Below are 26,634 nucleotides of genomic sequence, written 5' to 3'. Positions count from 1 at the left end.
ACATCTCTGTTCAAAACAGGGCCCGTGGAGGGTCTGTGGTGAAGATCTGAAAAAGGCTTTCAGGATTCACAAGAGCTGTATATGATTGAAGTTTGGCCCTGATGTGTTTGGCTTGATGGCACTGCCAAGGCCAGGTTTGCTGAGCATCCTGCCCTTGGGCAAGACCCTGACCAACATACTGGCAAATGTCACCCACTGGCAATGAAACCACCCAGAGCAGGACACTGGCAACCCACTTTGGAAAAACTTGGCAAAGATGCTTCAAGCACTTGCAGGAGCATCACAAACAGGAGAGCTGTAGGCACACCAGGACAGGTCTTACACCAGCAATATTCACCGTCCCTCAGCGGGGAGTAGAGGCCTGTGACACCCCTGCTGTAGCCTGCCAACATGTTCCCAGGCCACTAGAGCAAGGACAGATGCTGACCAGCCTGCCTTGGAGTGTCTACAGCACATGCCAGGGCAAGGTAGGCATTGCTCCTAGGGGATCCTTTGGTAGAAAACAACTTTCCTCCCAGTGCAGAGGGCAATCACTTTCCTTTCAAAGGGGCTTTGCTGTCTCCCTTCACTTCCCCACTTGGCATCCAGCTCCCATGGCACTTTCAGTTCCTCCACTCATCCAGCCTCAGAGCTACTCTGCTGTGAGCACGTCAGACAGGAACATGCAATCAATGCTGGCCAACCCACTAACAGACCCAGCTATTATTACAGCAGGCACTGATGTGAGCAGCCACAAAAGCAAACAGAACTTCGGGCTCCTCGTCTGTCCGGAGCTGCCTGCACATCCTGCCCCAGGTTAACTGAAAACATGTGGTCAGGTCCTGCCAGGCTGGCATGCAGCTACAGATGCTCTTAAAGCATCTACAACTTCTGTTTCCTCACCCCTTTGCTTGAATAAGCCCACTGAAATTTAGCTCAGGAAATGGTGAGATACCAACATGCTTAAATGTTCTCGTCACCACTGATGTTACTTCTGCAGAGCCTTGCTGCTTCAGCTGCATCCTCTTTGGCTTGCTGGGTTGAGGTTTACCATGTGAGGGTTACCAATCACTGGAGGACGCTTGCCCTTGCTTTCCTAACATGTTCCTAAATTTTGAAAGATAATTACATGCATAATATACCCATCATAAGCCTGCAGCAGTGCTCAAACCAAACTCACTTTGTTCCTATGACACATGAACACTGCCTGCCACCCAGGACAGACCTCACACACTTCAGAAACCTGAGCCATGCCTTTGTGACCAACCTCTGCACACAGCGACCATGGATGATTCAGGCTCAGCCTGGCTGTGCCAAGGGACATGATGGATGCCAGACAGCCCTGATGGCCCAGGGCTCTCCCAGGAGGCCCCAGCACCCATACTCTGAGGGCAGAGAGGATCTGTAGGTTGCCCATGTGCAGCCATGCAGATAGATCTGTGAGCAACCCAGATTTCAGGCACTCCCTGAGTAGCAGTGCAGTCGGTGAATGGGGTCACCCCTGGGCTCACCATCAAACACATGAGGGCCAAGTCACCACTGAGGCCTCCACATGCAGAAATTCTTGGAAGTGTAACAGCAGTGAACATGCGTACAAGGCAGTGCTGGCATGGCTGGTTGCTGGTGCATGTGCCTGTTTGGAGCTACTGGCCCACCTTGAACACTGGCAGGAGCAGACCCTGCCACTGAGATGGGATTGCACCCTTGCACAGGAGATGGGATTGGCACACAGTAACCAACCCCAGAAACTGCCCCCATGTCACCACCCTCCTCAACCAGAAGTGGCATTTGTGCATGTAGTTTCCTAGGGAGTATTTTTTATTTTTTCTTCTTTCTTTCAAGTCTGTAGCCACATAAATACCAAGCAGCCACAGCGTCCTGTGGCACAGGGCTCCCCAGTGCAACCCTGCACTCTGTGCAGATCTACCTCCAGTTGTTTGCTTTGAACCTGCCACCTGCTACTTTTATTTGATGTCCCTGAAGTTCTTGTCTGAGAAGCAACAGAATACAATCACAGTCTAATTTGTATTGAGGTCGCTTTGTCTTGAGCCGCTGGTGTCCAGGTGCCTGCTTCTTTCTAATTCAGTGGTGAAAGCTCCCAAGTGCCTCAAGGGCACAGATCAGGCATTTGCAATTTTTTCTCCACTTTTCCAATCATTACTGGTGTGATGCACTGCAAAAGTCTGCCAGTTATTACCACTAAGGGATGAGAGTGCAGAAACAGAAAAGGAATACTCACCACCCTTGCCTTGGCATATGTAACCCATCTGTATGTCCTCCGTGCATCACTGCCTGCAGACACCTGTGAACACACAGCCTCATTCATGCCCCTCCCTCCTCTGCATGGGCCCTTCTGCCCCTGCTCCAGATGTACATCCACCAGCACCCATCCTTCCAGAACCACACTTGCATGCAGGCATGCCCCTTTACCTTTACTCCTCCAAGATGTCCTTCCACTTAAAATATAACTAATATGCCATAAATACAAATGCCACAGGCACATAAATGCCACTGTAAATGCACTGTGTCTTTACACCCACACTGTATCAGCACATACCCCATTCAATCCTAACTTGATACACATCCTTGAATGCATTCTGCCACCCCACACCTTGCCACAACATGCTATGCAGCTTCAGGATGAGCAAGGGAAAACCCAAAGCTGTTTGAAGGACACAGTCTGTCCAGTTGGAAATTCTGCTTCTCAGTTTTTCCTGTGCCAAGCCATGTTTCAGTGGCCTCCATCAAGCCTGGGGTGAGAACCCTGGTCCCAGCAGCACTGCCAGTTTTGCCCATTTTCCTAGTCAATCCCATAGGTAGGCAGATGGGTCAACACTCAGCACACAGCTGGAAGCAGGGTGGTGGGTGGGTTTTCCGAGCACCACTGTGCTTCGCAGCACAGAGATGGTGAGTGTGCCACAGATGGGCTCCATGTGGAGCCCTGCCAAACACTGACCCAGGTGAGCACAGGGCACCCTGCTTGTGGGTTACTGTAAGGGGACAGATTTCTGCACAAATGAAACGCAGAGGCAGAAATATATAGATATACATATCTCACATGTGTGCATGCATGTACATATATATAGGTAAGAAAATGTTTGAATAAAACAAAGAAGAGATGATCCTGGGTGCTGGCCGCAAAGGGACACCAAGGTACACATACAACAACCCACTTTGCCACTGCTGTGATCTTGGTTCCTCTGTGTTATTTTTGTAAGGCCATAGCATTAACCTAATTAATTTACTTTAATTGGAGAACAGTATTAGCTTAAATGGTCCCGCTTAAATAGTAGAGAAGCCGTAGCCAAGCTCTTCAAACAGCCGCTTGTCCCCATTCACCCTCCTGCAGATGGTTAACACAGCTGAGCTGCACTTTGGCACAACAGCCCTGCTCTCTTCACAGGGTGTTTTCTGCTCTGAAGGGAAACACCTGCACATCTCCAAGCAAGATGGCTCAGAGCAGAGAAAGGACTCAGCTTAGAAGTTACAGGCTCCTCTGCTGAGCCAGGACCCAAACCTGGTGGGAAGCCTAACACTGGAGCCCAGAGTTCCAGCAAAGCAGAGGTCCTGAGGGACCCACGCCAAGCTGACCATGCTCACAGTGCTTTGCTCAGACCTCAGCCATCATCCCTGCCTGCTCTGGCAGAGAAGGGAGTGTTTGCACAAGCTGGTGTGGAAGCCACAGAGGTGAACAGCTCTGCACTGATGGATGCCAGAAGCAGCAAAAGGGGGCAGTGGCTACAGGAGGAACGGCACTCCAAAGACCACAGCTCAGCTCTCATTTCCCTGGTTTCTGCTGATAGCTCCTGCAGTGGGCGTTGGGAAACCACTCCCATATGCCAGGGTCTGGCATCCAAAGGAGGCCAGCATCCTCACTTTCCTTTGTCAGTAACATTGGTAACTACAGCTGAAAGTACCCTGTAAGATCTTCATGAATACCACCAGCCTGCCTTCTTTGAGCTTCAGAGTTGTTGCCATATTACAGTTTATCATCATGCTTCACCACAAAAACTGCCCTGTTTTGTTGTTAACCTGGAGGCTCAGCCTGCAGGGAGAGGTGATGGGTGGGCATGAGTTAACTAAAAACAAACACATGCTGGGGGCCCAGACAACAGCTCCGGGGGCAGCGGCAGCAGGAGCAGCAGCAGCTCTACCCCCAGCTGACCCTGGTCCATGAGCTGGCTGTGCACTGCCAAGCTATATGCCAGCTTCCCGCCCTTCACCAGCTGTACCCTGGCTTTGGAGCGCTACGTGTCCATACCACCAGCCTAGCAGATACAAGGTCAGTGCATCCCTCTCTATGAGTGTACAAAATGGACTTGTAACAAGTCCTGGCAGCTGCCTAGAGATGATCAGCATTTGTGGAGTCACAGCCACCACCACAGTTTTGAACAGCATCTGGGGCCCCAAAGGTGGGTGTGCTGAGCAATTGGGCTGTGCTGGAAGAAACATCCCAGAGAAAGGCATTCTGTAAGGGAGGTACAAGAGCAAGGTCTTGGGGGAGCCAGCAAGCCACCATCCAACCCTTGCAAAATTGGCCAAGGCCAATTAACAAGCTGCAGCTGACAGAGAGGGGAGGATTTCAAGATAAGAGAGATGGCAAGAAGCCTAGAGGAGATCAGAGCTTGGAGGGAAGAATGGAAAAGGCCTCCTGGGAATGAATCTAAGTAGGACTGCTAAGGGAATTTATGCTAATATCTCTCAGGAGGCCTTGGAAAAGGGGACATAGGTAATAGCTTTGTGAGATGCTGGTGAAGATACAGAGTTAGGAGTGGGGGAGAGACAGGAATTAGCTCAAGTTGATAGCCGGGGCTGGGGAATGCACATTACAAGTACCTGAGATGGAGTTTTTAGAGCAAGATCCAGAGGAAGGGGTGAACTATAGCTAAATTATGGAAAAGAAAAAATTCTCTGGCTGTAAACAAAAGGGCTGTGGAAAATCTCAGGGTAGATGCAAGACTTCCTGAAGTAAAAATTACAAGCCAAAGACCAGCTGGGTGGTTACCCACCCTTCTGTTTTGCGGGGCTGGAAACCTCCAGTCAGGCTACATTTGATCCCCAAGCAATAGGCAAGGCACTCAAAATCCAAAGCACCGTCTTGGAGAGGGAAGCACCAGTGAGGGACAATATACCACACCAGTACACCATACCTCACATGGAGCAGCTGCACAAGCAAAGAACCTGGCATTCATATGAAAAGGTTCTTCATTTTCAAAGCCATGCACTTGCAGACGTGGCCTCCTTGTATTGTGGAGTGCTTGGGACTGGCTGCACTGTGTCATAGCTCACTCTACTCCACCCTCTCCTGTACCCCTGCCCACAAACACCCAGAAGACAGCAGATGCATGAGACCCACCAGAGGTGTGAATATAGCAGCTGTTACACTTTATTTCACTGTGGGGTTTTAATTTTTTTTTATTTTTCCTTCTGATTGAAAAAGAAAAGACAGAGAAAAGTTACAAAAGTACTAAAAGGCAACAATATCGGCAGGACATCCCTGTTCCCTGCTCCTACCCGGGGCAAGGCAGCCTGCCCCACCTGCTGGTTGGCAGGAACGCACCTCTGGGCGCCAGCACCTCGGCAGCTCTTGCTGAGCAAAGCCTGAGGCTGCAGGGCCATGCAGGGGCTGCCACCCCAGCCTTTTGCACAAGGAATGTGCCTCTTAGAGGGGTACCAGGCTATGGCTGTCCCATCTCCTGAGCACAGGGATTTGGTCCAAAGGAGCAACGCTTCCTGTCCTGCACTGGTCAGCTTGATCTGGCAGCAGTTAAAAAGCTGAAGTGTGCCATCAAAACAAGACAAGCAGAATTTCTACAGGGGCAGGAGGAATTAGCAGAGGAATTAGGCTCTCTTGGAAAAAGGGACTTGCAGGGAACCATGATGGTCTGCCAGAGGTTCCTCACCAGTAAACACAAGTGACCTCTTGGAGGTGGTGCTGGTGCAGGGGGTGGCCCAGCTCTAACAGTCTGGAGCCAAAGAGCAGGCAGAGCTGGGACAGCATCAGGACAGACATCCCCTCACCACCTTGCCCAGCTGCTCTGACTGCCTGAATGACAGGAATTAGGGAGAGGAGGGTGAGGGGAGTGGGATTCAGGTCCCCAAGCCTACAGCCTTTCCCTAGGGGTCTCAGTGAAGGGCCCAGGCCAGTTCACTCGGTAGCCTCCTACTGGCAGCTGGACTGACCACTGGTGTCAACCAAAGAGCAGCATCAAAGACCTCCACACTGAGGCAGATTTGAAAAACCAAGAATTATTTTGTATTACTCACAGTTGCTCCTCTTGATCTGGACAAACAGTAAACTACCTGCTTTCTCTTGCACTCAGATACAGGCTCATGGTGGGGAATGCCTACACAAAGAGGTTACTCTCTCCACCAGGTGCAGCAAGAGGAAAGTCCTTGCTGTGCCTCAACAGGAGAGGCGGGAGCTTGTTCTTTGAACTCCTGCCTTGTGCACAAAACACATGCCTCGAAGAGAGATCCCAGTCAAACACCAGTGGCAGCAAGGCCGAGCATGGTCCTAACAGCCTCAGAACTGTCTATGGAGGAATGTCCCCCACCTTCACCTGAACTCCTGTTTCTTCCACCAACAGCCACAAAACCAACTGCTTTTTCCCACTCCTTGCTTCATCTGGGCATATTGTACCAGAGGAGTCTACCTGAATTTAGCTAGCATGAACAAGGGGTGTGGAAAGCTTGCTGGAGACATTAAATTGGGTTGAGTTTGGTAGTACCAGCTACCTCCACCATCATGTAGCGGGACAATACTAAGAAGAAGTGTTGCATACCCCAGAACACAGACTGCCTCAGCAGAGAGGAGACCCATGAGCACACAGTCACCCCCAAGTTCTTCTCTTTGATGATGAGGAGTGTAGTGAAGGTGGGTGCTGTGTTTTCCTGGATGGCTTAACACAGACCTTCCACTCTAGAATTTTATTCTAACCCCAGACCTACATACGGATGTCTCCACTCCCCCATTTCAATCTCTTTTTGGACAGTATCGCTGAACTGCCAGCAGATCATCTGGAATGCATAGCTAGATGTGCCAGTTGCTCCTCCACGTGTCTCCCTGTCCTAGGGTTTTCCACTTAAGAGAGCTTGATGTGAATGCAATTATAACAATCTCAGAGAGGGATTTTCTTGTTTTGCAAGCAGCTCTGTATAACCTCTTTCTCCAATCCTGACCTAACTTCTGAGTGGGAGAAGTGTCAGGTCTATAGCAAAGAACTGTTGACCCAGGTATCCTTGGGAAACTGACTGGATTTGGTTTCACACCCTGATCACTCATCCTGGCTGCCATGCAGGACACTCTGACCCCTGAACGCCCCATGTGTATCTTCAATTACCACCATCCTCATGTTTGACACTGCCTTGGTGGCAGTTCCTGCAGTTTGTAGACCTGACTGGTTTGCTTTGCCCTGAAAGGCAAAACTCACTCCCTTTGCCACTGCTCAAATACATCAGTGGTATGGGAACAGGCACTGCTGCAAAGCCATTCACTTCCTCCTGCCAGAGCAGCTGCATTGCAAAGATGTGTCATTGCCCCTTCTTCTCCCACCCCTCCCCTTGGGTATCACCACCTCCCCTTCTCCCTGCCAGGCAGGACATTGGTTGATAGTTCCTGAGGATTTTTGGAGAAACTCCTTCAGTAGGCACACGACGGTTCTTCCACTGGAGCTATCGGGCTCAGCGGCTTCAAGGTGCTGAGGGAACGGAAGGCAAAAGTGGAGGGATCATACATAAAGTGGGGCGGCGGGCAGCCTCCGCTGATGCTCTGCAGGGGAATAAAAACAGGCATGAAGTCAGCGCTCGTATCAGCTGCAAACAGTGAAGTTCTTGCCTTGAGTGCTTTGTCCTCCCCCTCTCTGATACAATTACACCTCCTTGAATGGGTGGTCATGCTTGCAATTAAAGCATATGGCATTAATATAAGCAGTGGAAGCAGTTTGCTCACATGCTTGCTCCTACCCTTCAAGGTAAAAAGCTGGCACACCTCCTTCCTCCAGTTCTGAGGTCCCTAGGATTCACATGACTAGGGCCCGTGGCACCTGTAGCCACTAAGTGAAACAGGATATCCATGAAGCATTTAGAGTACCAGAGTCAGAAAGGTCAAAAGGTATCACATGGAAAAACTAAATTCACTTGGCCTTGAAGTAAGACCTAATACACTTTTAGAGCATGGAGACAAATCAAGCCAACTCTGAAAACTCTTTCTTCAGCTCCATTTTTCAACAATTCTCCAACAAGGATTTACAAACCACCCTTTCTTAAAGTCCCAGGCATGCTGAAACTCTCCTGGGTTTTGGTTCCAAACTCCACAGTTTGACAGGGAATAGCTGAGAGAGACGCAGAGAAGAAGATCCAACCCCCAAGGCCTTACAGACTGGTTTCTACCATGGCCACTAAAGACCATTCTCCCGCCTTTGGCTCCCAGTATTCCGAGCACAGTCAGAGCAGCTCCAGAGTAAGTAGGCCAGAAACACCCATGGACTCCCTGCACTGTGTGACAGGACAAAAATGCTGTTCTCCACTAGACTATGCTGGGATGTGTGGATCCCAGAGAAATTACAGTGCCAAAGAAGTGATTCCACTCTGTTAAATGCGAAGAGCTTTCTTTTTACTTTTCAGGAACTTTGTTTTGCTTCTTTCCTTATGCAAGCAGAAAGAGTAGTGGGGCAGCTACTTCACTGATACTTTTTGGCCAAGAGAGGAGGTCTCACTGCTCTATGGGCCAGGAAAGTGTTTAATCATGATTCTGCAGAGTTAGTTCCCAAGGAATAGGTGGGATGTTCAGCAGCTCAGAAACTCATGCAAATGCCCCCTACTCTCATCTCACTTCCATCACTCTTGGGAAGAGCTTTACCATTATTTTCACACAGGTTAAGAAAAAAAACCAGTGAGAAACAGGTTAGAAAAAACCCAAAAACCTACAGGTTGGGCAGAGAAGTGATTGAGAGCAGCCCTGCAGAAAAGGACTTGGGAGTGGTGGTTGATGAAAAACTCATTGTGAGCCGGCACTGTGCACTCACAGCTCAGAGAGCCAGTGGAATCCTGCACTGCATCAAAAGCAGTGTGGCCAGCAGGTCAAAGGAAGTGATTCTCTCCCTCTACTCTGCTCTTGGTGATAACCTACCTGGAGTGCTGCATCCACCTGAGGAGTCCCCAACATAAGGAGGACATGAAACTGTTGGAGCAACTTCAGAGGAGGACCATGAAGCTGTTAAGAGGACTGGAGCACCTCCCTGATGAAGACAGGCTGAGAAAGTTGGGGCTGGTCAGCCTGGAGAGAAAAAGGTAGCATGGAGACCTCACAGGAACCTTCCAGTGCCTGAAAGGGGTCTTACAGGGAAGCCAGAGAGAGACTCTTCCACAAGAACTGCAGTGACAGGACAAGGTGTTAGGGGTACAAATGGGAAGAGGTAAAATTTAGTCTAGATATCAGAAAGAACTTCTTTCCTGTGACGGTGGTGAGACACTGGAACAGGTTTCCCAGGGAGGTTATGAATGCCCCTACCTTGGCAGTGTTCAAGGGGAGGTTGAATAAGGCCTTGAGCAGCCTGGTCTGATGGGAGGTGTCCCTGCCCATGGCAGGTGGGATTGTGACTAGATGATCTTCAAGGTCACTGCCAACCCTTAACATTCTATGTGACTCAGACTGGGCTCTGGTGTTATGTGACTCCCTGTTCCTTTTCTAGGCCTTTCCGAACTAGAACCATGGTTTCCTTTGCTCAGCCTGCACCGTGAGACTGTTCCTCAAAGAATTAGGCTTTTTAGGAACAATTACCGACTCTACTGTCTCATAGAAGACAAAGGTTCATTTTAGCACTTCAAATTCAGGTCTGTCAGACAGCTGCAACCACATAAGAGCACGGCAAGGTGATGTCTTGCTGCCTCCACCTCTGTTCTGCCTGGGTTTTAACTTGTCTCACAAGACAAGCACATAAAAATATCCCTGCTTAATTGGTTTGTCTCACCCAAACAGACATAGCAGAACAGAATGAGCTAAGGAAGTGTCCAAGCCCAGGCCCTGAGTGCTGCAGTAACTGCAGCAGGATCTGGATGCCTCTGTCTCCAGGCTCTTGGTCACAGCTCAGCCCCATGGGGCAGCATCCTTCATGTCAGGAAAGACCTCTAAAGCCAGTGTGGGCAGCGTGTTCCTGCCTAGTTGGTATCTCTCCTGCAAATTAAGATGGGCACTTGAGAATGGAAAATGCCAATGTGGTGCTTGGCATTAGCTGTGCGTGGAGTTTCAGCCAGACAATCATGCCCTGCTACATCCCCCTGACACCTTGGCCAGCAGCATAAGAAACAAGAGAGGCAGATTTAAGGGCCTTTACTCAATAGCCACCTGCTGTGGGGTTATATATGGTGTATGCTCTGGCAGGCCTCAGAGCTGGAGGGTAACATAGCAACCCCTATTCAAAGCTAAGGGGCAGAATAAATCAGCACATTTGTCCTTCTCCAGAGCAGAGAAGGTCCCCTGCCAGTGCCAAGAGGGAATGGGAACAAAGAACCTGGCAGTCCCCTCCATTTTGAAATGCCAGACAGGATTAGGGAAGGCAGCTGAATCTGTTCATTTCTGGCAGATGGCAGATGAAGAGGCTGGGGAAAGATGGGCCCAAAGGACAGACGAAAGTCATCTACAAAAACTCACCAACTTTGGGTGGGAAGTTTCGCTATGATTTCTCTCTGGGCCTCCTTATGGGGCCAGTGTGTGGGGCAGGGAGCCTTTCCAGGGCACTGCCAGGATGACGGGCACAGAACACAGGTTGAGGTGAAGGTCAGGGATGTGAGAAGACACAGGAGGATGCAGAGATTCACAGGTGGTCAGGCAGCTGCAAGTGAGGCTCAAAATGCACCCAATCCTGCCTTTTCATCATAGCACCTCTCAAGCAGCCACAAGATGACCGCTGGCTTTCAACAACAGCAGACAAGGGCAGAGTGAGAAGGGGCCTGTGCCCAACTGCAGGCAGTAACAGGAGAGGCAGTAACCTGACTGCCCTCATCCATATCAACATCCTGACCAATCTGCACGCCTTTATAACCCCAAGCAATACAGGATCCTCGTGCACCTACTCCCTGACTGACAGGGCAGCACCTCTGCTACTGACCTTGCTGGAGGTAAGAAACCTCCAAATCCCTTGACTCTCTTCTTGCAGAGGAGCATTTTTAGAGTGTAGCTCATATCCAGCCCAAGGGATCACCAGACCTGATCTGGCTTAGTCCAAGACACCATTTGGGATCACAGCATGTGGTGGTCTGCTCCTGATGAGTAGCACAAGGCAAAGCTCTGTAGATGTATTTCCAGAAAGAAAATGGAAAGAGCCAGCTGACAGAGAGGGGAACATGTTCCTGCCACTGTTGCTTGGGCCAGCTGCCTCCCTGTAGTCTGGGCAAGCGTCCTAGCCAGCCCGCCCTTCTCCTTGGGCACACCATGCCTGGGACTTTGCTTTGACTAGGGAAGGGTGTTAGGAGTCATTGCTGCTGCAGCAGGTCCCCAAGGAGTTTGCCATAAACCTGCCTGACAGCCCCTGGTGAGCAACCCCAGGCCAGCTCCTGCAGAGGCTCCTCAGAGCGCAAACAATCTGCATTTGACATTAAAGCCTCATGTGTTCACTCTAATGGCATTCAGACAGCTGGGTACCGCTCACAAAACGGAGCCTAATATGGGCCCTGTGCTAATGGAAATCATTAACCAGAGCCCTCAATTTGCTAAGCAATGTATTTACACAGCTGGAGAGTGGCCCGAGTCAGGTTCACTCGGCTGCCACAGGAGAGCACACAGGCTCAGACATACAGGCTGTCACACACACGTGCTCACTTGCACACACTCACCTGCCCCAGGTTCTCCCCAGTACACATGGGCTTCCCTGGTTGCTTGCCCACATCCTTCTGTGCACACAAAGTCCTCCTGACTTGGAAATCACAAGGAGAGCTGGTCCGCTCATACAAATCTTGCCTGCTCCTAAAGTAACTCAAGCCATGCAGGGCTGGAACTTCACAGCATCCAGGGGACGGGCTAAGGCACCACAGCTCATCACTGTCTCATACAGTTGCTCAGAACACAAGGTAGGTCCAGCACCTGAAGATACCCATGCTGCCCCACTGCACACCTTTTTTGAGTTAGATGAGCTCCTAAGGGAGGTAAACTTGTCTTAAATACATTTCAAGCAACTATGCACAGACCACCTTGGTCAAAAATGCCTCTTCACCCATGTACATGTGCCTACATGTACACTCTTGCCAACATGCACTGTTGTCATCAGTAGCAGTATCACCTTCAAATACAGGGGGGCAAATAAGCAACAAGGTTTGAAAGATCTGAAGTGCATTAACAAAGAAGCACACCTAAAGACAGTGAGTGGAGGGAATTGCCTCAAAGAAGACCAGTAAGAGTAAACATAGCAGAAATGCTGATTTCAATCATATTAGCAGCTCTCAGAAAACAGACAAATGCACAACTGTTCCATAAACCCATCTGTAACATAATTGTGTATTTCAGCAAGGAAAGAGTACATAGGAAGAAGATAAACATGTAAAGCTAAATCTATTAATATGAAGCCATATTCCTCCTAGAAACAAGTCCCTTACTTCTATGAAGTCTGGGAAAATATCCCAAATGCAGACTGTAACATAATTTTGGTCTCATGATTCCACAGAATCACGGTTCTCCTCTTTGGACAAAGCCAAAGTGAGCACAGGTCCAAGTGAGCTTTCAGTTGTGGGAATGACAATCCTCTCGGGAGGGGGGGAAATGCAGTTACCCAACACAACAATGTATTCGAAGAGAGTGGTGTGCTAGGGGTGATGGAAAATTAAGAGGACTCTTTGGTCCTCTTTCTTAAGAGCTCTAGCATCCTGGTGGGATTCAAAACCAGATCAGCTTGTGCACTCTGCCAACCCACCCCTACTCAAGGCCAATCCAGCACAGGAGTCCCTTCTTTCCTACTCTTGGCCTCCAGTGGTTGGGAAATGCTCCTTTTAAAGGATGCCGCCTTCCAGTGGTGGGTGAATGATCCCTTTGCAGTCTGTAGACTCACTTGTTAAAAGTCCTTAGGGATGAAAGGCACCATGTAATTGCAAGTTGTAAAGGCGCATCCGATTCCCACCACCACCCTGTGTGGAAAGGAATAAATCCCCAGAATAGCTTTGGCAAGGACAGATTCCTGCCTGAGATGCTGCCTGTTTGTGAGACAGCTGCCTTGCCCCGGAGTGGGCAGAGCCAGAGGTAGCACCAACGTTCAGGGAGTGCACAGAAAGAGTAAAGGCTGTCAGACTCCACGGAGGAACATTTACAGGTACACTGATTCAGCTCCACTTTGTCCTCCTTCCTCTCACCCCTGCTAAGTGTTAGAAAATAAACTTCTTCACACTTCACCTCTGATGTATGAAGCCATCAGCAGTGAGCAAGGGAAGGGGACCCACACACCTGCTCCTAGGTACATCTGTAGTTCCAAACATGGTTCTGACCAGGCCACTTCCCATCATCTCTGCCTCAGTTTCTCCAATGCATAATACATACATGTTCTGGTGTCTGCTGGGATAAAATTAATTTTCTTCCTAGTAGCTGCTGTATCCTGTTTGAAGGTTTAGATTTAGGATGAGAATAATGTTGACAGCAATAACTAAAAATATCAGTCTGTTAAGCAATGTTTATACTAAATTAAGGACTTCTCAGCCTCTCATGGCATGACAGTGAGAAGGTTTGGAAGGGCATGAGAAGCTGGGAAGGGAACAGCCAGGACATCTGACTCAAACTGGACAAAGGACTTTTCCATACCGTATGATGGCATAAGCTGTTGTTTCGCCTTCCCAAGTAACCATGACGCAGCCCTCCTTTCCTGGAGATGGCTGAACGCCTACCTGCCCATGGGAAGCAGTGAATGAATTCTGCTTTGCTTGCATACACAGTTTTTCCTTTCCCTATTAACCTGTCTTTATCTCTCCCCACAAGCTATCTCACATTTACCCTCCCAACTCTCTCCCCCATCCCACGGGGGTAGCAAGTTAGCAACTTCATCATGGGGTTAAGCCACGACAGTACACCACAGCCAGGCAGCGAGGATGAACTAATTAACTTCTAGGTGTTTCAGCCTTCTGATGAGAGGTGATTTCTTTTCAATTACAGTCTTGCTTCAGGCAGTTTTCAAGAAGCAGTGGCTGGCAAGCAGGACCAGCTCCTCCAGTGGAGCAACAATTCACATTTAACTGCTTATTCATTAACTCCGATAGGGCCTCTGACAATTTATTCCAGTCACAGACCTGGAGCAGCTCAAAGAGTAACTTTTCACAGGCAAACTCCTTTCCTCCTGAAAGTCTGTCCTCCACCCTCAGGTTCATAGAGAATTTTATTTCAAGGAATAGTTAAAAGCTAGACCATGACAGAACTTCATTTTATGACTACTCTGTTCCTTTCTTTTCCAAGAAAAGGTCATCTCCAAATGTTGTTCTGACAAGGAACCCAAAACTTTGCAGTTAGCACAGTTTTCTTATGTTTTTCATTACCCTCTCCTAAAAGACTGAAAGACCTGTCTTCCATCACCAACATAAGGCTGCCTAACACCTATTTCCTTCTATACCACTCCATTGCAAAGAGCAGTTCAGTGGTTTACAAACACATCCCCATTCCTCTTAGAAAGGTTAAAAAAATTTTTTTTAAATATCAAACATTTGCAAATGTGTGTGCAGAGTTGTCAGGTGGCAACTACCAGACTTACAGAGGTGCCACCAGACAGACAACACTGAACCTTTTTGGAAGGTACTTCAAAGGGCCTAGCAGATGCTTGTTGGTCACTTGCCCAAAAGCAGAAATAGCCAGTTTCAGCTATGGGTCCCTGCTGGCACCAGCAGGATAGGCCTTTCTTCTTCTCTCTTTCACACATCTTTAGATATGTTTTTGACAAAGCTGACTGCAAGCTTTGATTCTGCCTGCCTGACAACCTGAAGGAAAGAGGCTGCACGAATAAAAAGGGACAGATGGGTCATTCAGAGGGGCAGTCTGTTGGTGCTCCCTGGCCAAGCTGGGGAACTCACCACTCCAGGGTCCCAGTAAAGGTCATGCTCTGAAGGCAAAACAAATCTCTTAAGAACAAGTGAATGAACCCATGTTTCCCTACTAGTGAGCTGTGTCTTGCACCCACTTTTTTCCTTGTGATAAGAAATTGCCTGTGGTTCCTGCATTCCTGCATTTCCTGCAAATACTACAGAGTCTGCATGTGCCTGAGCAGGAGGAGAGGCAGGCACAAGAGTAGCTCCAAACAAACACAGACACAGACAAGGCACAATCTGGCCCTAAATCTCCAAGTGCATCTGAGTCCTTAGTTTTGGTCTGTGCACAAGTGACACTACCTCATCCTTTCCTTCCTCTCCACCCTCCCCGTTCCAGCTCTTGCTGTGTAGCAGGAACACCCTCCTCTCAGAGAGATCACACCAGCTGCCTCTCAGTCCTCCTCCCTTGGGGCCCGGAACACCAGGTACCATGCTTCCCAGAGCCAGCACGTGGTGTGTACTTGGGCATGTGCAGCTTCCAGTTTGCATGAGGCCAGGGCAAGCAGATTCCCTCTGGCCAGGCAGGCTGGCACAGAGCAGCACGCTGCTTTCAACTTGAAGGGTACACAAATTAAACCTGCAAAGTGAGGATTAATTAGCCTGGCATGAGCAGGCTGCGAACACATGCTGACATAGTGTGCTTGCCCCTGGACAAACCGCCCCAGCTGTGGAAGCCAAGCACAGGAAGTGGGTGTATTATGGGAGAGGTGTGTGGGAAAAGAGGATTACAGCTCTAGGGACTGGGAGGTGCCAGGTTCCCACAGCCAAGAAACAGCAAACAAAAGGGAGCCAGGAACCACTGCAGTGGGCCTGGATGCAGTGAATAGATGTGCCTAATCAGCCATCTTGGACTTCAAGCTCTAACAGAGAACAGTGGCTCTCTGTCACCCTGTGCCATCCCCTACATCTCTCTCTCTGCTCCATCACCCAGGTACGACCCAGAAATCATTAAATCTGACCCTCTCTCCATGAAACATGCCTTGCCACTTTCCAGTCCCCTGAACCACGGTGCCACTAGCCATAGCCGCCACTGACACACAAGGCTGTCCCAGGAGCAACTGGGTTGCACCTCCTCTCCACCACTCCCCACCTCCCCCTATTCTTAAACCAGACCCACAACCCACATCAGACCACAAGGCAAGAACAGCACTGAAAATAGGAAGTCAGCCTCCTCACTCACCAGCCACTCACTACTTTCATGATGATGAGTGGATTACAGAGCTCTCAGTTATTTCACAAAGTCTATTCTGGGGGCACTTACACGATTCAACAGGTGCGAAGGCATACATGGCAGGAATTTATGAAAAGCAGGAAGCAATAAAAGTTCTTGTCCTTAAGGAAACAGAAGAGGGACACGACAGTCCCACTTCTACCTGCTATAGGCAGGCTAAAGGCTGGCTAGCCTTTGCCATGAAATCCAGTAAAAGCCAGATATTTGGAATCATTTTTAAACAGACAGAGGCATTCCCCCCTTGGCTACACTGGACCCTTCCCCACACTGAGCAAACTCTGGAAAAAGTCTTTTGTCAGGAATTATTCCGAACAAGAGCTGGGGTTCTCCAGGACCAACTATCATCTTCAGCAGGAAGTTCAGTGGCTGGGCTGGGAGGAGTGCAGGATACCCAAAGGGATGTTCATGCTCCCACTTATCAGAGGCCCTTCTCCACTTTGCTCAGCAGAGGCATGCCCATCAGCTACAGACAAGACACTACCTGGGGAACTAGAATGCCAAAATCTCCATGAGGGGCTTCTGAGCAGCAAGTAATCCAAGGTTGGGACTGGCCAAGGAGGTGAGTCTCTCTTGTTGATTCTAAGGTCAGGGTCAGGTTTAGACACTCAGCCACATACTAAAAACAACCAGGAAGGTTTGGGAAACTGTTAGCAAGCTGCAGTTTGGGATTTCTGCTGCCTGAGATGCCCGAGCTGTTTATACTCATGATATGGTATGAATAACGACACAGCTCCAGGAACATGGCTTGAAGTTCTCCTCACCCTGTCCTTCTTCAGGTGAGTCACACTTTCTGCTGGTTTCTCAGTATAACTCACTCTGAAATTGTAGTCATGGTACTTATCTGCGCATTTATACGCATCCAATGCTAAATGCTTGCACAGCTCCTTGGGAGCCTGTGATGGAAGGGGCAACATCTGTATTTTATATACGTGCATATACACACACAACCTTCTGGCTTTTTAGAAATCTTTACTTTGTGCTGTGCAGCCAGAACCAGAGGTTTGCACCAATACTGCTCTGTCACCTGGTATGCCTTGCATTTGTTAATAGCTCAGGCATCTGCCCAGGAGGTTCTGGCCAACACATCTCCTGCTCAGCTCCAAGCTGAAAAGGTCCCTTGTTTTAGGAGAAGAAAAGCCAGCATGTTTCTGCAGTGGCCTTTTAGGATGCAGAAAAAGAGATAAGAGACAGGGAAGTCATTCGAGGGATCTGGCCCCTGTCCAAGCAGAGGGCGTTCTCAACATTGATAAGATCAAGGCAAGAGCACAAGAGGTTTATGTTCCAATTTAAAATTCTTATTTTTACATAGCAGAAAACATCTCTCTGATCAGCCAGGTTATCAGATTGGTCTTGAAATCCTTCCTTCCTTTCTGCCAGCCCCAAAAAGATGCTTGAGACACAACTGGTAAGCCCCTGGGTGTCTTCTACCCACCTACTGCTCTTAAGAAAAGCTCAGCTCCACTAATCCCATTCCAAGGTTGCATGTAGAAGTTTGTGAAGGAAGAACAAAAATAGGAATAAATTACAGACTTTTAACCCTCATCCCAAGATGGCCTGGAGAATGGAAGATTGGTGGTATACAGACACACTGGAAGACAGGTCTCTGCATTCAGAGCTGGTCAAGCCTGGTCTAGGGCAGAGGCAGTTGCACCCCATGAGCACATGGTCACGGTCATCCTCCTTCCAGCACCAAGGAAGCACCTCCATTGCAACACCCCCCTCACCCCGCAAACACACTCTGGACAGTAAAATACTCACACATGCATGCGCCCATCTCCCACTTCCAGTGTCTTGCTTCCAGTTTACAGACATGACACTGGCTGACACTTTGGGGCACCAGTGACCAGGACTGCACACTCACACTGCCCACCTCACATGCAACACCCACATAGGCCGACGCCTGCCCCTGACCTTGCAGCGACACTTGCTTTGCTAAGTGTACCTATTATGTACAAATCCATAGTTCATGTACATGCTGTCACCTCTAATTTATCTCTGCTCACCTACCTGCCAGGGCTGATTCTTCTGTTCCATTATCCTTTACTGGGTGGGAACAGAAGCAAGATTTTTTTTTTTTTTCTTTTTTTAATATTATTTGCTCTTCACTGTAGGCTGCCACCTCTCACAGCTGCTATTCCTGAAAACATTCCAAACTGACTAAGCTGCTGCATGTTAGAAAAGGTTATTAATTTCTCTCCCATAATCTGTCTAGGTTCTTAGACTAGTCACATCATTGTCCATCATCCCACTGAGTGAGTGGAAAGGCTGTAGCTGATCACCACCCAAGCTGGCCCATGGGAAACTTAAGTACAGGAAACAACAGCAAGGTGACACCTTAGTGTTAAAACAGCAGCAAAACCCAACCCAGGTCACCTGCTTAAGAAAGACTCCCAAGGACCACAAACATTTTCAAAGGCTGTAGGTGTGTTTCCATGCCAGAGGGCAAAGACACTGCCCCTCCATCTCACCTTCCCATGGGAGACTCTTCCAGCAGAAGAGGGAGGAAAGCATAGCTGTAATGATGCATGAGAGCACAACACCTTGCACCCTGACATGCCAGCAAAGCCCCAAGATGTCAAGGCAACCAAAGTAACAGCCAGGAGGAAAAGTTTTTTAAAAGCAGGCATCATCTCACAACCACATGAGACACTGATCTCAGCAAGAATAAGATGAAAATGCTTCACTGATGATATTAGAAGGTCACTGTCATTGTTGTCCTCACACAAGACAGAATAGGAACGATCCCTTCTCCTATAAGTTATTCAGCAGCAGGAAAACTGAAGGGATAAAGCAAGGATCCTTCCTTCAAATCCCTGGCACAAGCCATTAGATATCCTGCCTGTTCCTCAGATCAGTTCACTCACTACATCTTCATCCAGCTGCACACTGTCTGGCTATCTGTGGCATCTCAGTTCAGAAAGAGACTCTACCTGATCTGAAACAGGAACACTTGTGCATCAGTGCTACAGTGACACAAACAAAGTGGTTCACATGGTGATGTTTCCTGTTCAGACATGCAGACAGCTGCCTGGTTCCTCCTGTAACAGCTCATCAACCCATCACTATGAGATCTGTCTTCATTTCTTCTACTCTCACCACAATGGACAGGTCCAACAATAAACCTGTGCCACCAGACCCTCAGCAAGAGAGAGCCAAGTTTCTCGCTTTGCCTCCTGCTATCACTCTTTGCAGAAGGCCACATTCAGTAGGCCCTCAGAATAGCCCTTCCAAGAGAACTTAGGTCCCTGGTGTGCTCTGACTCCATTACTGAATGTTCAACAAGACCCAGAAATCACAGAAGGGTTGAGGCTGGCAGGCACCTCTAGAGATAGCTGAGTTCAAACCCCCTCCTCTGAGCAGGGTCAGCAGGAGCTTGTTGCCCAGGACTGCATCCTGGCACATTGTGACTCTCTCCATGGACAGATTCCACAATTTCTCTGGGCAACCTGAATATCTTACATTTCGACTTGTGCCCGTTACCTCTTGTTCTGCTGCTGGGCAACACTGAGAAGGAACACCATGCCAAGAATGTCCTGCTGGCTGGATTGAGGTTTCCCTTTATATGATGAGAGCACGGCACTGTCTTTCAGAAGTATTGACCTCTCTCAGCTGCTTCCAGAGCTGAGGCACTTCAGCAAAGAGTTCTCCCAGGGACCTGCTGCCTCCTTTCTCAGCTGTTTACAAAAAAGTGGGCACTTACAATCACTTGAAAAATGGAAGCAAAAATGCACCTTTACTTAACAGCTCTGCCACCACAACAGACCAGCAAGAGGCTGTGAAGTATCATATGCTATTATCGTGGAAGGCACAAGTGCCTTCAGGTGGAGAGGCACTGTCCCAGCTTGGCAAAGCTAGCCAGAGAAGAGTGGATTTTGTGCCACCTGTCAGAAAAGTGTGCTCTCAGTTTCTGCTGTTCATTTTAGTGCAAGCTGATGTGGGCTTAAGGAGCAAAGGGATAATTCTCCTTTCAAATTCTCCAGGGGCACAATAGTAAGCCACAATAATGAGCTTAAGATGTCAGGAAACCACCTCAGTGAGGCTTCACTGAAACCCAAGGGACTGTAGAACCATCACCAAGCACCACTGGAAATAGCTGGTGTCTGGGGACAGACACCCAGAAAACACCCAGTGAAAGAGCACGGGGCAGGCATAAAGGAAGGTGATAAACAAGATGTGCTAAAATACTGCAGCAGGATTAGACAGCTGGTAGGTCTGAAGGACAGGCACAGTCTGGGAAGAGCTCATGGGGCGCAGGAGGACACAACTATACTGAAAACAATCCAGGCAGAAGCACATGAGAGCACATAAGAGATCAGGATTAATTGTGCAATCAGAAGTACTGGGTCACTGTGGGGCTACTGGAGACAGGACTGAAGAGCCCTGGCAGAAGGCATATGAGAAGTCAGAAAAATACCACCCCCAGTTCTGCACAAGGCTCTAGCCAGCTCTACCTGCTCCTCCTCCTCTCAGATACCAAATTCATTTCCAGAGTAGTGATGGGCAAGGGCATCCAACAGCATGCTTATCAACAGCAGCACTTCTGGGTACACAAAGGCATCATTTGTACTGCCTGCTGGGCAAGGTAAAAACCTTGAAAGGATCCAGGTCTGTCATTCATCCCTCTTGCAAGGCCATAAAAAATACTGCAGTGAAAATAGCAGCTTTATCATGAAGGATGTTTGTTTTCTTCACCCTCATCTTTTTTTGCCTGTGTATCACAAACATGGAGGATCATGGGGGGAGGTACACCTGCTTTGGTGACAACATGCAAGGTCACAAGCAAACAGAATCATAGAATGTTTTGCGTTGGAAGGGACCTTCAAGATCATCCAGTTCCAACCCCCTGCCATGACACCTTCCACTAGACCAAGTTGCTCAGAGCCCTATCCAACCTGGCCACAATTCTTCTTCCAGAGATGGGGAAGCCACAACTTCTCTGGGCAATCTGTTCCAGTGCATCCATCACCCACACTGTAAAGAATTTCTTCATAAAATCTAATCTAAATCTACTGTCCTTCAGCTTAAAGCCATTCCCCCTTGTTCTAGCACTACACACCCTTGTGAAAAGTCCTTCTCCAGCTCACCTGTAGCCCCCTTTAGGTACTGGAAGGTGATTTAAGATCTCCTAGGAGCCTTATCTTCTCCAGGCAGAGCACCCCCTGCTTTCTCAGCCTGTCTTTGTAGGGAAGGTGCTCCAGCCCTCTTAACAACTCCATGGCCTTCCTCTGGACTCACTCCAACAGTTCCATGCCTTTCTTCTGTTGGGGACTCCAGAGCTGGATGCAGCACTCCAGGTGGGATCTCACCAGAGCAGAGTAGAGGGGAAGAATCACCTCCTTCAACCTACTTGTCACATTTCTTTTTGATTCAGCCCAGGATGCATCTCTCACAGCACCATACAGCATTGATCAAAAGAAAGGCAAGGTACCCACAAAGGAAGCAGGGGTTGGCTGATGAGTCAGGGAACAGGCTGCTAGAGACAAAACTCTCAGAGGTGCAGGCAAAAATCTACAAGGAGGAGACCTGAGCTCACCTGATAGGAATGCAGGCTGTTAAGCACAGAGATGCTTGGGACACTGCAGCATCATCCCAGCTAAAAAGCCATCTGAGCAATGTAGCTCTCATCCGCCATCACCCAGTCCCATGTCCCATCTGGTTCTGCAAACACCACTGCACCATGCAGGTATAGTCCTGTTTCCCCAGCTTTTTACCAGGCCTCTCAGCCCTACCAAACACCACTTGGTCAAGAAAGATCCAGATGACACCCTACAGGACAGCTATGGTGTATGAGCTCATAGCATGGGATGTAGGCTTTTTCTCCAAAGAAGCTTTAAAATCACAGTCTCCAAAATGGAAAAGACCATGTATTATGAGGCTTGTCAGCACCTAACCTAAATTGCAACTACATCCTATACTCCACAACTTTTGTTATGCAGCTGATCAAGCCACAGGAAATCTCCAGAAATCATCTTCTGGACACAGATGTTCAGTGAGAATTACCACATTAGGAATACGTGGAAAGACAAAGGAACCACACTGGAAAAGAGCAACTTACACGAATTTTAATTACTCTAGTCTTCGCTCCACAATTCTTCTTGAGCAGCATCTTCTGAAAGAGAAGTAGAATCCAGGGATTAGTAGAAATACCATGAAGGAATAGAAAGAGGGATATTGTAAGGAGTCTCTTTTCATCAGCATTTCACAAAAACAAGATGGATGGATGGTTAAGTGAGATATGAAAGATTAAGAATTACCAAAGGTGGACAGCAAGTAATCATCCTAATCTGAGACTGTCTCATGCAACCTGCAGAGAGTCCTTTGGCAGGGGCTGATACCCTGGGTTTTGAAAGAATATACAAGAGATTTCACAAGGAAAGAGATGGAACAACTGCCTGAAAGGAAGTTTCTTCTTAATTTCCGTCAATTACTGGTTAGACTTTGCCCCGAAGCAGGTGAATTTATTTCCTGTACAAAGGAGAAAATAGTCTATTTCATGTAAATGTGGATGTTCCCATTATTTAACAGATATTTTCATTATGCTTATTTATTCAGAATTTTAAAAAAACAAGATAAAAGCACCTGCCTGCAGTCCTAAATCTCTTTGCCATATATTGCAAGAGTCATTAAAGTTGTCATAATGTGAACCACACAATTTAGCAAACAGGATATACTCAAACCAGCAATTATTCTGGGAAATTACAGAAATAAACGGGTGAGTTGAAGTTCTATCCCAGTTTTGAGGCAGTGTTTTGAAAGCTGGAGAATGAATAAAATCATTCTTTCCCCTCAAAAAATTGTCACAAAACAACTCCCAAGTGGAAAAACAAGGCTTCAAGAGAACAGTTCTTCCATTTAAAAAAATACTTCAATTACATTTTTCATACTGAAAAACCTGGTGAGGGAGGCATGTCAGGAAGAAACTTCTCCATTAGCTTCTGAAAGAAATGAAAGATTTTCCCAGCTCCTGTTTTTAACACTTCTCCAGTTGGAAAGCTGTGTGAAGTATGGGAAAACACTCCCCACACTCACATGCTTTTGCAAAGCAACTGAAGTGTTTTTCAGATGAAGTTCCTAAAGAGTGTAGAAAGACATCCCACCATTTTACCAATATGAGTGGTAAATAGTGAGACTTTTCTATTTTCTCTCTTTGTTTGTTGTCTTTCTGCTTTCTCTAGCACAAAGCAAGACAAAAGCAACTCAGTACAGGGAGGCTTGGAAACTCAAAAAGCTTAAAAAATCCAAACATACAACCAACCTCCAAAAAAATTCAGAAGAAAAAGCACCACCCCAAAATTGAAGTCAGCACTTAGGTGAAAGTATTTATTATTTTTCCAATAGAAAGTACTGCTGGGAGGTGGGAAGAAGTCCCATTCCTCCACCACCCTCTGTCACCCTACATCCCATAAGCACGTCTTTGCAGTCCCAATCCACATTACTACCCAAAACTTGGAGAGGGAGTTAGCGATCCACCCAGCATTTCTACGCACATCAGCCTCTTTGATCTAAAATCCAGAACTTGGCACACTCACACCCCACTCTGAAACTTTCACATGAGTAGTTTGGGGCTCAAGGATAGTGTATTTCACTATCCAAGCCTGCATGGGGAAGAAGGGAGGTGCTGCAAGGATTTTGAGCTTTTACTGCTAATCCTTTAGCAGGTGAATCCTATTGCTGTCTCCATTATTCAAAGGGCTCAACAGGAGCCATGCCAGATTGCTCCGCCCCCAGCTCTGACCTGGCAGCACAGCTCCAAGGTTTCTAATCTAAAAGGACCCTACCAGTCTTGGCACTAACCACATAGGAGACAAAAGGAACTGCTGAACTGAACCAGCCCAGCCCAAGGCTGTCCAACAGAAAAAGTAATCCTCTGGGAATTCCTACAAAATATCGCAGGACCTGGTTCCCAGGCAGGCTGCAAGGCAGCTACTGTAAGGCTGGTATTTACTGTGAGGTCACTGCCTTTCTTATGAACCCCACAAGCACACAGTGAAAAAGACAGAGAAGGAAGGAGAAGGTAGGGCTCACAAAACCCAGGGTGCAGGGAAGGGCAAAGTGAGCAGCTGTGAGGTCTTGCAAAGTTGTGGTCTCTCCTTAAGGTTTTCTTCCAGCTGCTGTGAAATGTGGGCGGGTGGGATGAGGAAGGGCAGGCTAGATAGCTCAAGCCACAAGCCCACTGGTGGGATAAAATGTGCGAGACACAGTCGGGTTGAGCAATGGAAGTGAGAATCAGGATTTGTGATTTTGAGCCCCATCCCTTAGGGGAAGAACGCTGTTAGAGCAGAACTTATCCTGCTGCATCCCACTTGACCACAAGCTGCATGACTTCAGGTGAGAACCTCAGCTTCTCCAGGCTGCTGTAAAGCTGAGCTTTTTAGTGGTACTTGGCTGAACCCCCAGGATAAAGTGAGGCTGTGACACAAAATTCTACTGCCTCAGTAGCACCACTGAATCCTCTGCTGAAAGGGGAAAAACAGAGCTCTGCTGGCCAAGGAGCAAGTACAGCACCTTCCAGTACAGTCCAGTGGGATGAAAAATGCCTACCATGGTCACACCCACGGGACCCCCAATGACTTCATCAGGGCACAACAAAAGACATTTATTTCTCAACTATAATCAGCAGAGGCAGCAAGATATTTACCCATCCTGGCCTTCTATTAAAATATATAGGGAGGAGCAACAGAGACAGAAATTATAAGATGACACCAAAGACTGAATGAAAGGTAGATGGACAACCAGCCAGACTCTTCCAAGAGAAATTCAAGTGCTCAGCTGTACCCCAAGTCCTACTCTTCTGGCAGAAAACAGAAGTGATTTTTAGTGATGCTGTTGTGATAAGCTTTAATTATATGAGAATCTTACCACTATTTACGCTACTGCTACAGTTTGCAAAGATTTCATTGTGCAGCAAGACCAAGATACCCTACATAACAATTTTTGCTCCTCTTGTGCTTACTTTTTGTTCCTGGCGTTCCTATTGATGGACTTAGTAAAAAAATAAAAACATGACATCCCCTCATCCACAAGCTGTTAAATTGGACCATAAACCTCAGCATGGGAAGCTCTCTGGAACTGCTAAGTTCTCTTATTTCCACTTAGACTGAAAGCAGAGCAAGACCACTTGTGCTGCACTCTCACAGCTTCCAGGTCCCACATCATAGTAAGGTCCAAAACAGAGAGAGAGAGAGAGAGAGAGAGAGAGCGAGAGCAAGAGAGAGAGAGAGAGAGAGCAAGCCAGCCACATGATCCTGCAAGCTAAGAATGAATACATGGAAAGCCAGTTATCAAATGCTATTCTATTTAATCAAGTTACTTCCACCTCACTAGCAGCCACATGCTTTCTGCACCCAGCTCAGTAAAGCCATGCTTTACAAAAAGTAAGTCAAGCCATCTTTGAATGGTTTTCCATCCCTCAGCTTTCCCTTTCCTTGCCAAACCTGAGTGCAGACTTTCGGACAGGGAAGCTAAAATGCAGTGCTGCCTAGCAACAGCCAGGGACTTTCCACGGCAGCCTCTCCTCATCCTCCCTCTGGAGACCTCCACGTCACAAGCCAACCACGAGATGCAGCAACTCATTAACTCCTCTTTACACAGATACAAGGCAGAGCTGAAATAACATTTATTTGGCTACATGACTTGCAGTCACCTAAAGCAGGGGAAATGGCCTATAAGGAAGGTGACATATTCAGTTTAGTAACTCTGGGATCATTCCTAACTACTAGACCAATGTAAAAGTGCACTTTTATTTCCTCAAGCTATTTTCTGAGAGTTATGACAATGAGCAGAGCAGAGATTTCTCAAAGGTCATGGAGGATATTAGTAGCAGAGCTGAGAATAAAACCATAGGGTATGGTTTCCAAAACTTTCTTCCACCTGCAGAAAATTGAATGCAAGAAAAAGAGGCAGTGTCCCTATTTCAATTAAAAAGTCTTTCCTGCTGGTCTCCGACAGAACTGCTGGCATCAAGAGCTGAAACATACAGCTTAGGAGCACTGTTATTTGCATGAAGGGAAGTTTATTTTGCTATCTACTGTGACTTCTACTAAAAGGAGGAAATGACATGACTAAGGAAATGTTAAAGCCTTTTTGAGGACACAGGAGTTATGCCTCACTCTAAAAGCAAAACTAAATTGAAACATTTTAGGGTTAACCCTCCAGAAAGCAGCAGCATCAGTTCAGCCCAAGAACCCGCCCACCAATCTCACCTCCTGCTCATAACCCAGAGACTCTCTCAGTCCTGGGCCTGGATTCAAAAGAAAGTTGCAGGGACTGGAAATAATGGAGTCACATATTCACCAAATGAAATGTGGTAATGAACCCCTGATCTGCCACACGTGTGGCTTTGCTGCACATCACTGCCACATCAAAATACCCCCATTAGA

At 47.8% G+C, this 26,634-nt stretch overlaps 1 protein-coding gene across 4 annotated transcripts in view; it reads right to left on the bottom strand.

The window, feature by feature from the left end:
• LOC138107929 (uncharacterized) overlaps window positions 1-26,634 on the bottom strand; it is a 105,243-nt gene that overhangs the window by 39,374 nt on the left and 39,235 nt on the right. For 2 of the 4 annotated variants that reach the window (XM_069009809.1, XM_069009808.1), the window contains 2 exons: window positions 22,311-22,364; window positions 5,344-7,750 (listed from right to left, as the gene is read on the bottom strand). The exons of 1 other annotated variant lie outside the window; for it this stretch is intronic. In XM_069009809.1, the coding sequence (XP_068865910.1) occupies window positions 7,622-7,750; window positions 22,311-22,364 (183 nt within the window). In that variant the 3' untranslated portion in view covers window positions 5,344-7,621. Of the gene's footprint in view, window positions 1-5,343; window positions 7,751-22,310; window positions 22,365-26,634 lie in introns of those variants that run through there. One more of the 4 variants, XM_069009810.1, reaches the window with a different exon arrangement.

The sequence above is a fragment of the Aphelocoma coerulescens genome, chromosome 3, assembly GCF_041296385.1.
Source record: "Aphelocoma coerulescens isolate FSJ_1873_10779 chromosome 3, UR_Acoe_1.0, whole genome shotgun sequence".
In the NCBI taxonomy this organism is placed as follows: Eukaryota; Metazoa; Chordata; class Aves; order Passeriformes; family Corvidae; genus Aphelocoma; species Aphelocoma coerulescens.
Note: the sequence above shows the minus strand (reverse complement) of the source record. Positions and strands in the feature narration are given on the sequence as shown.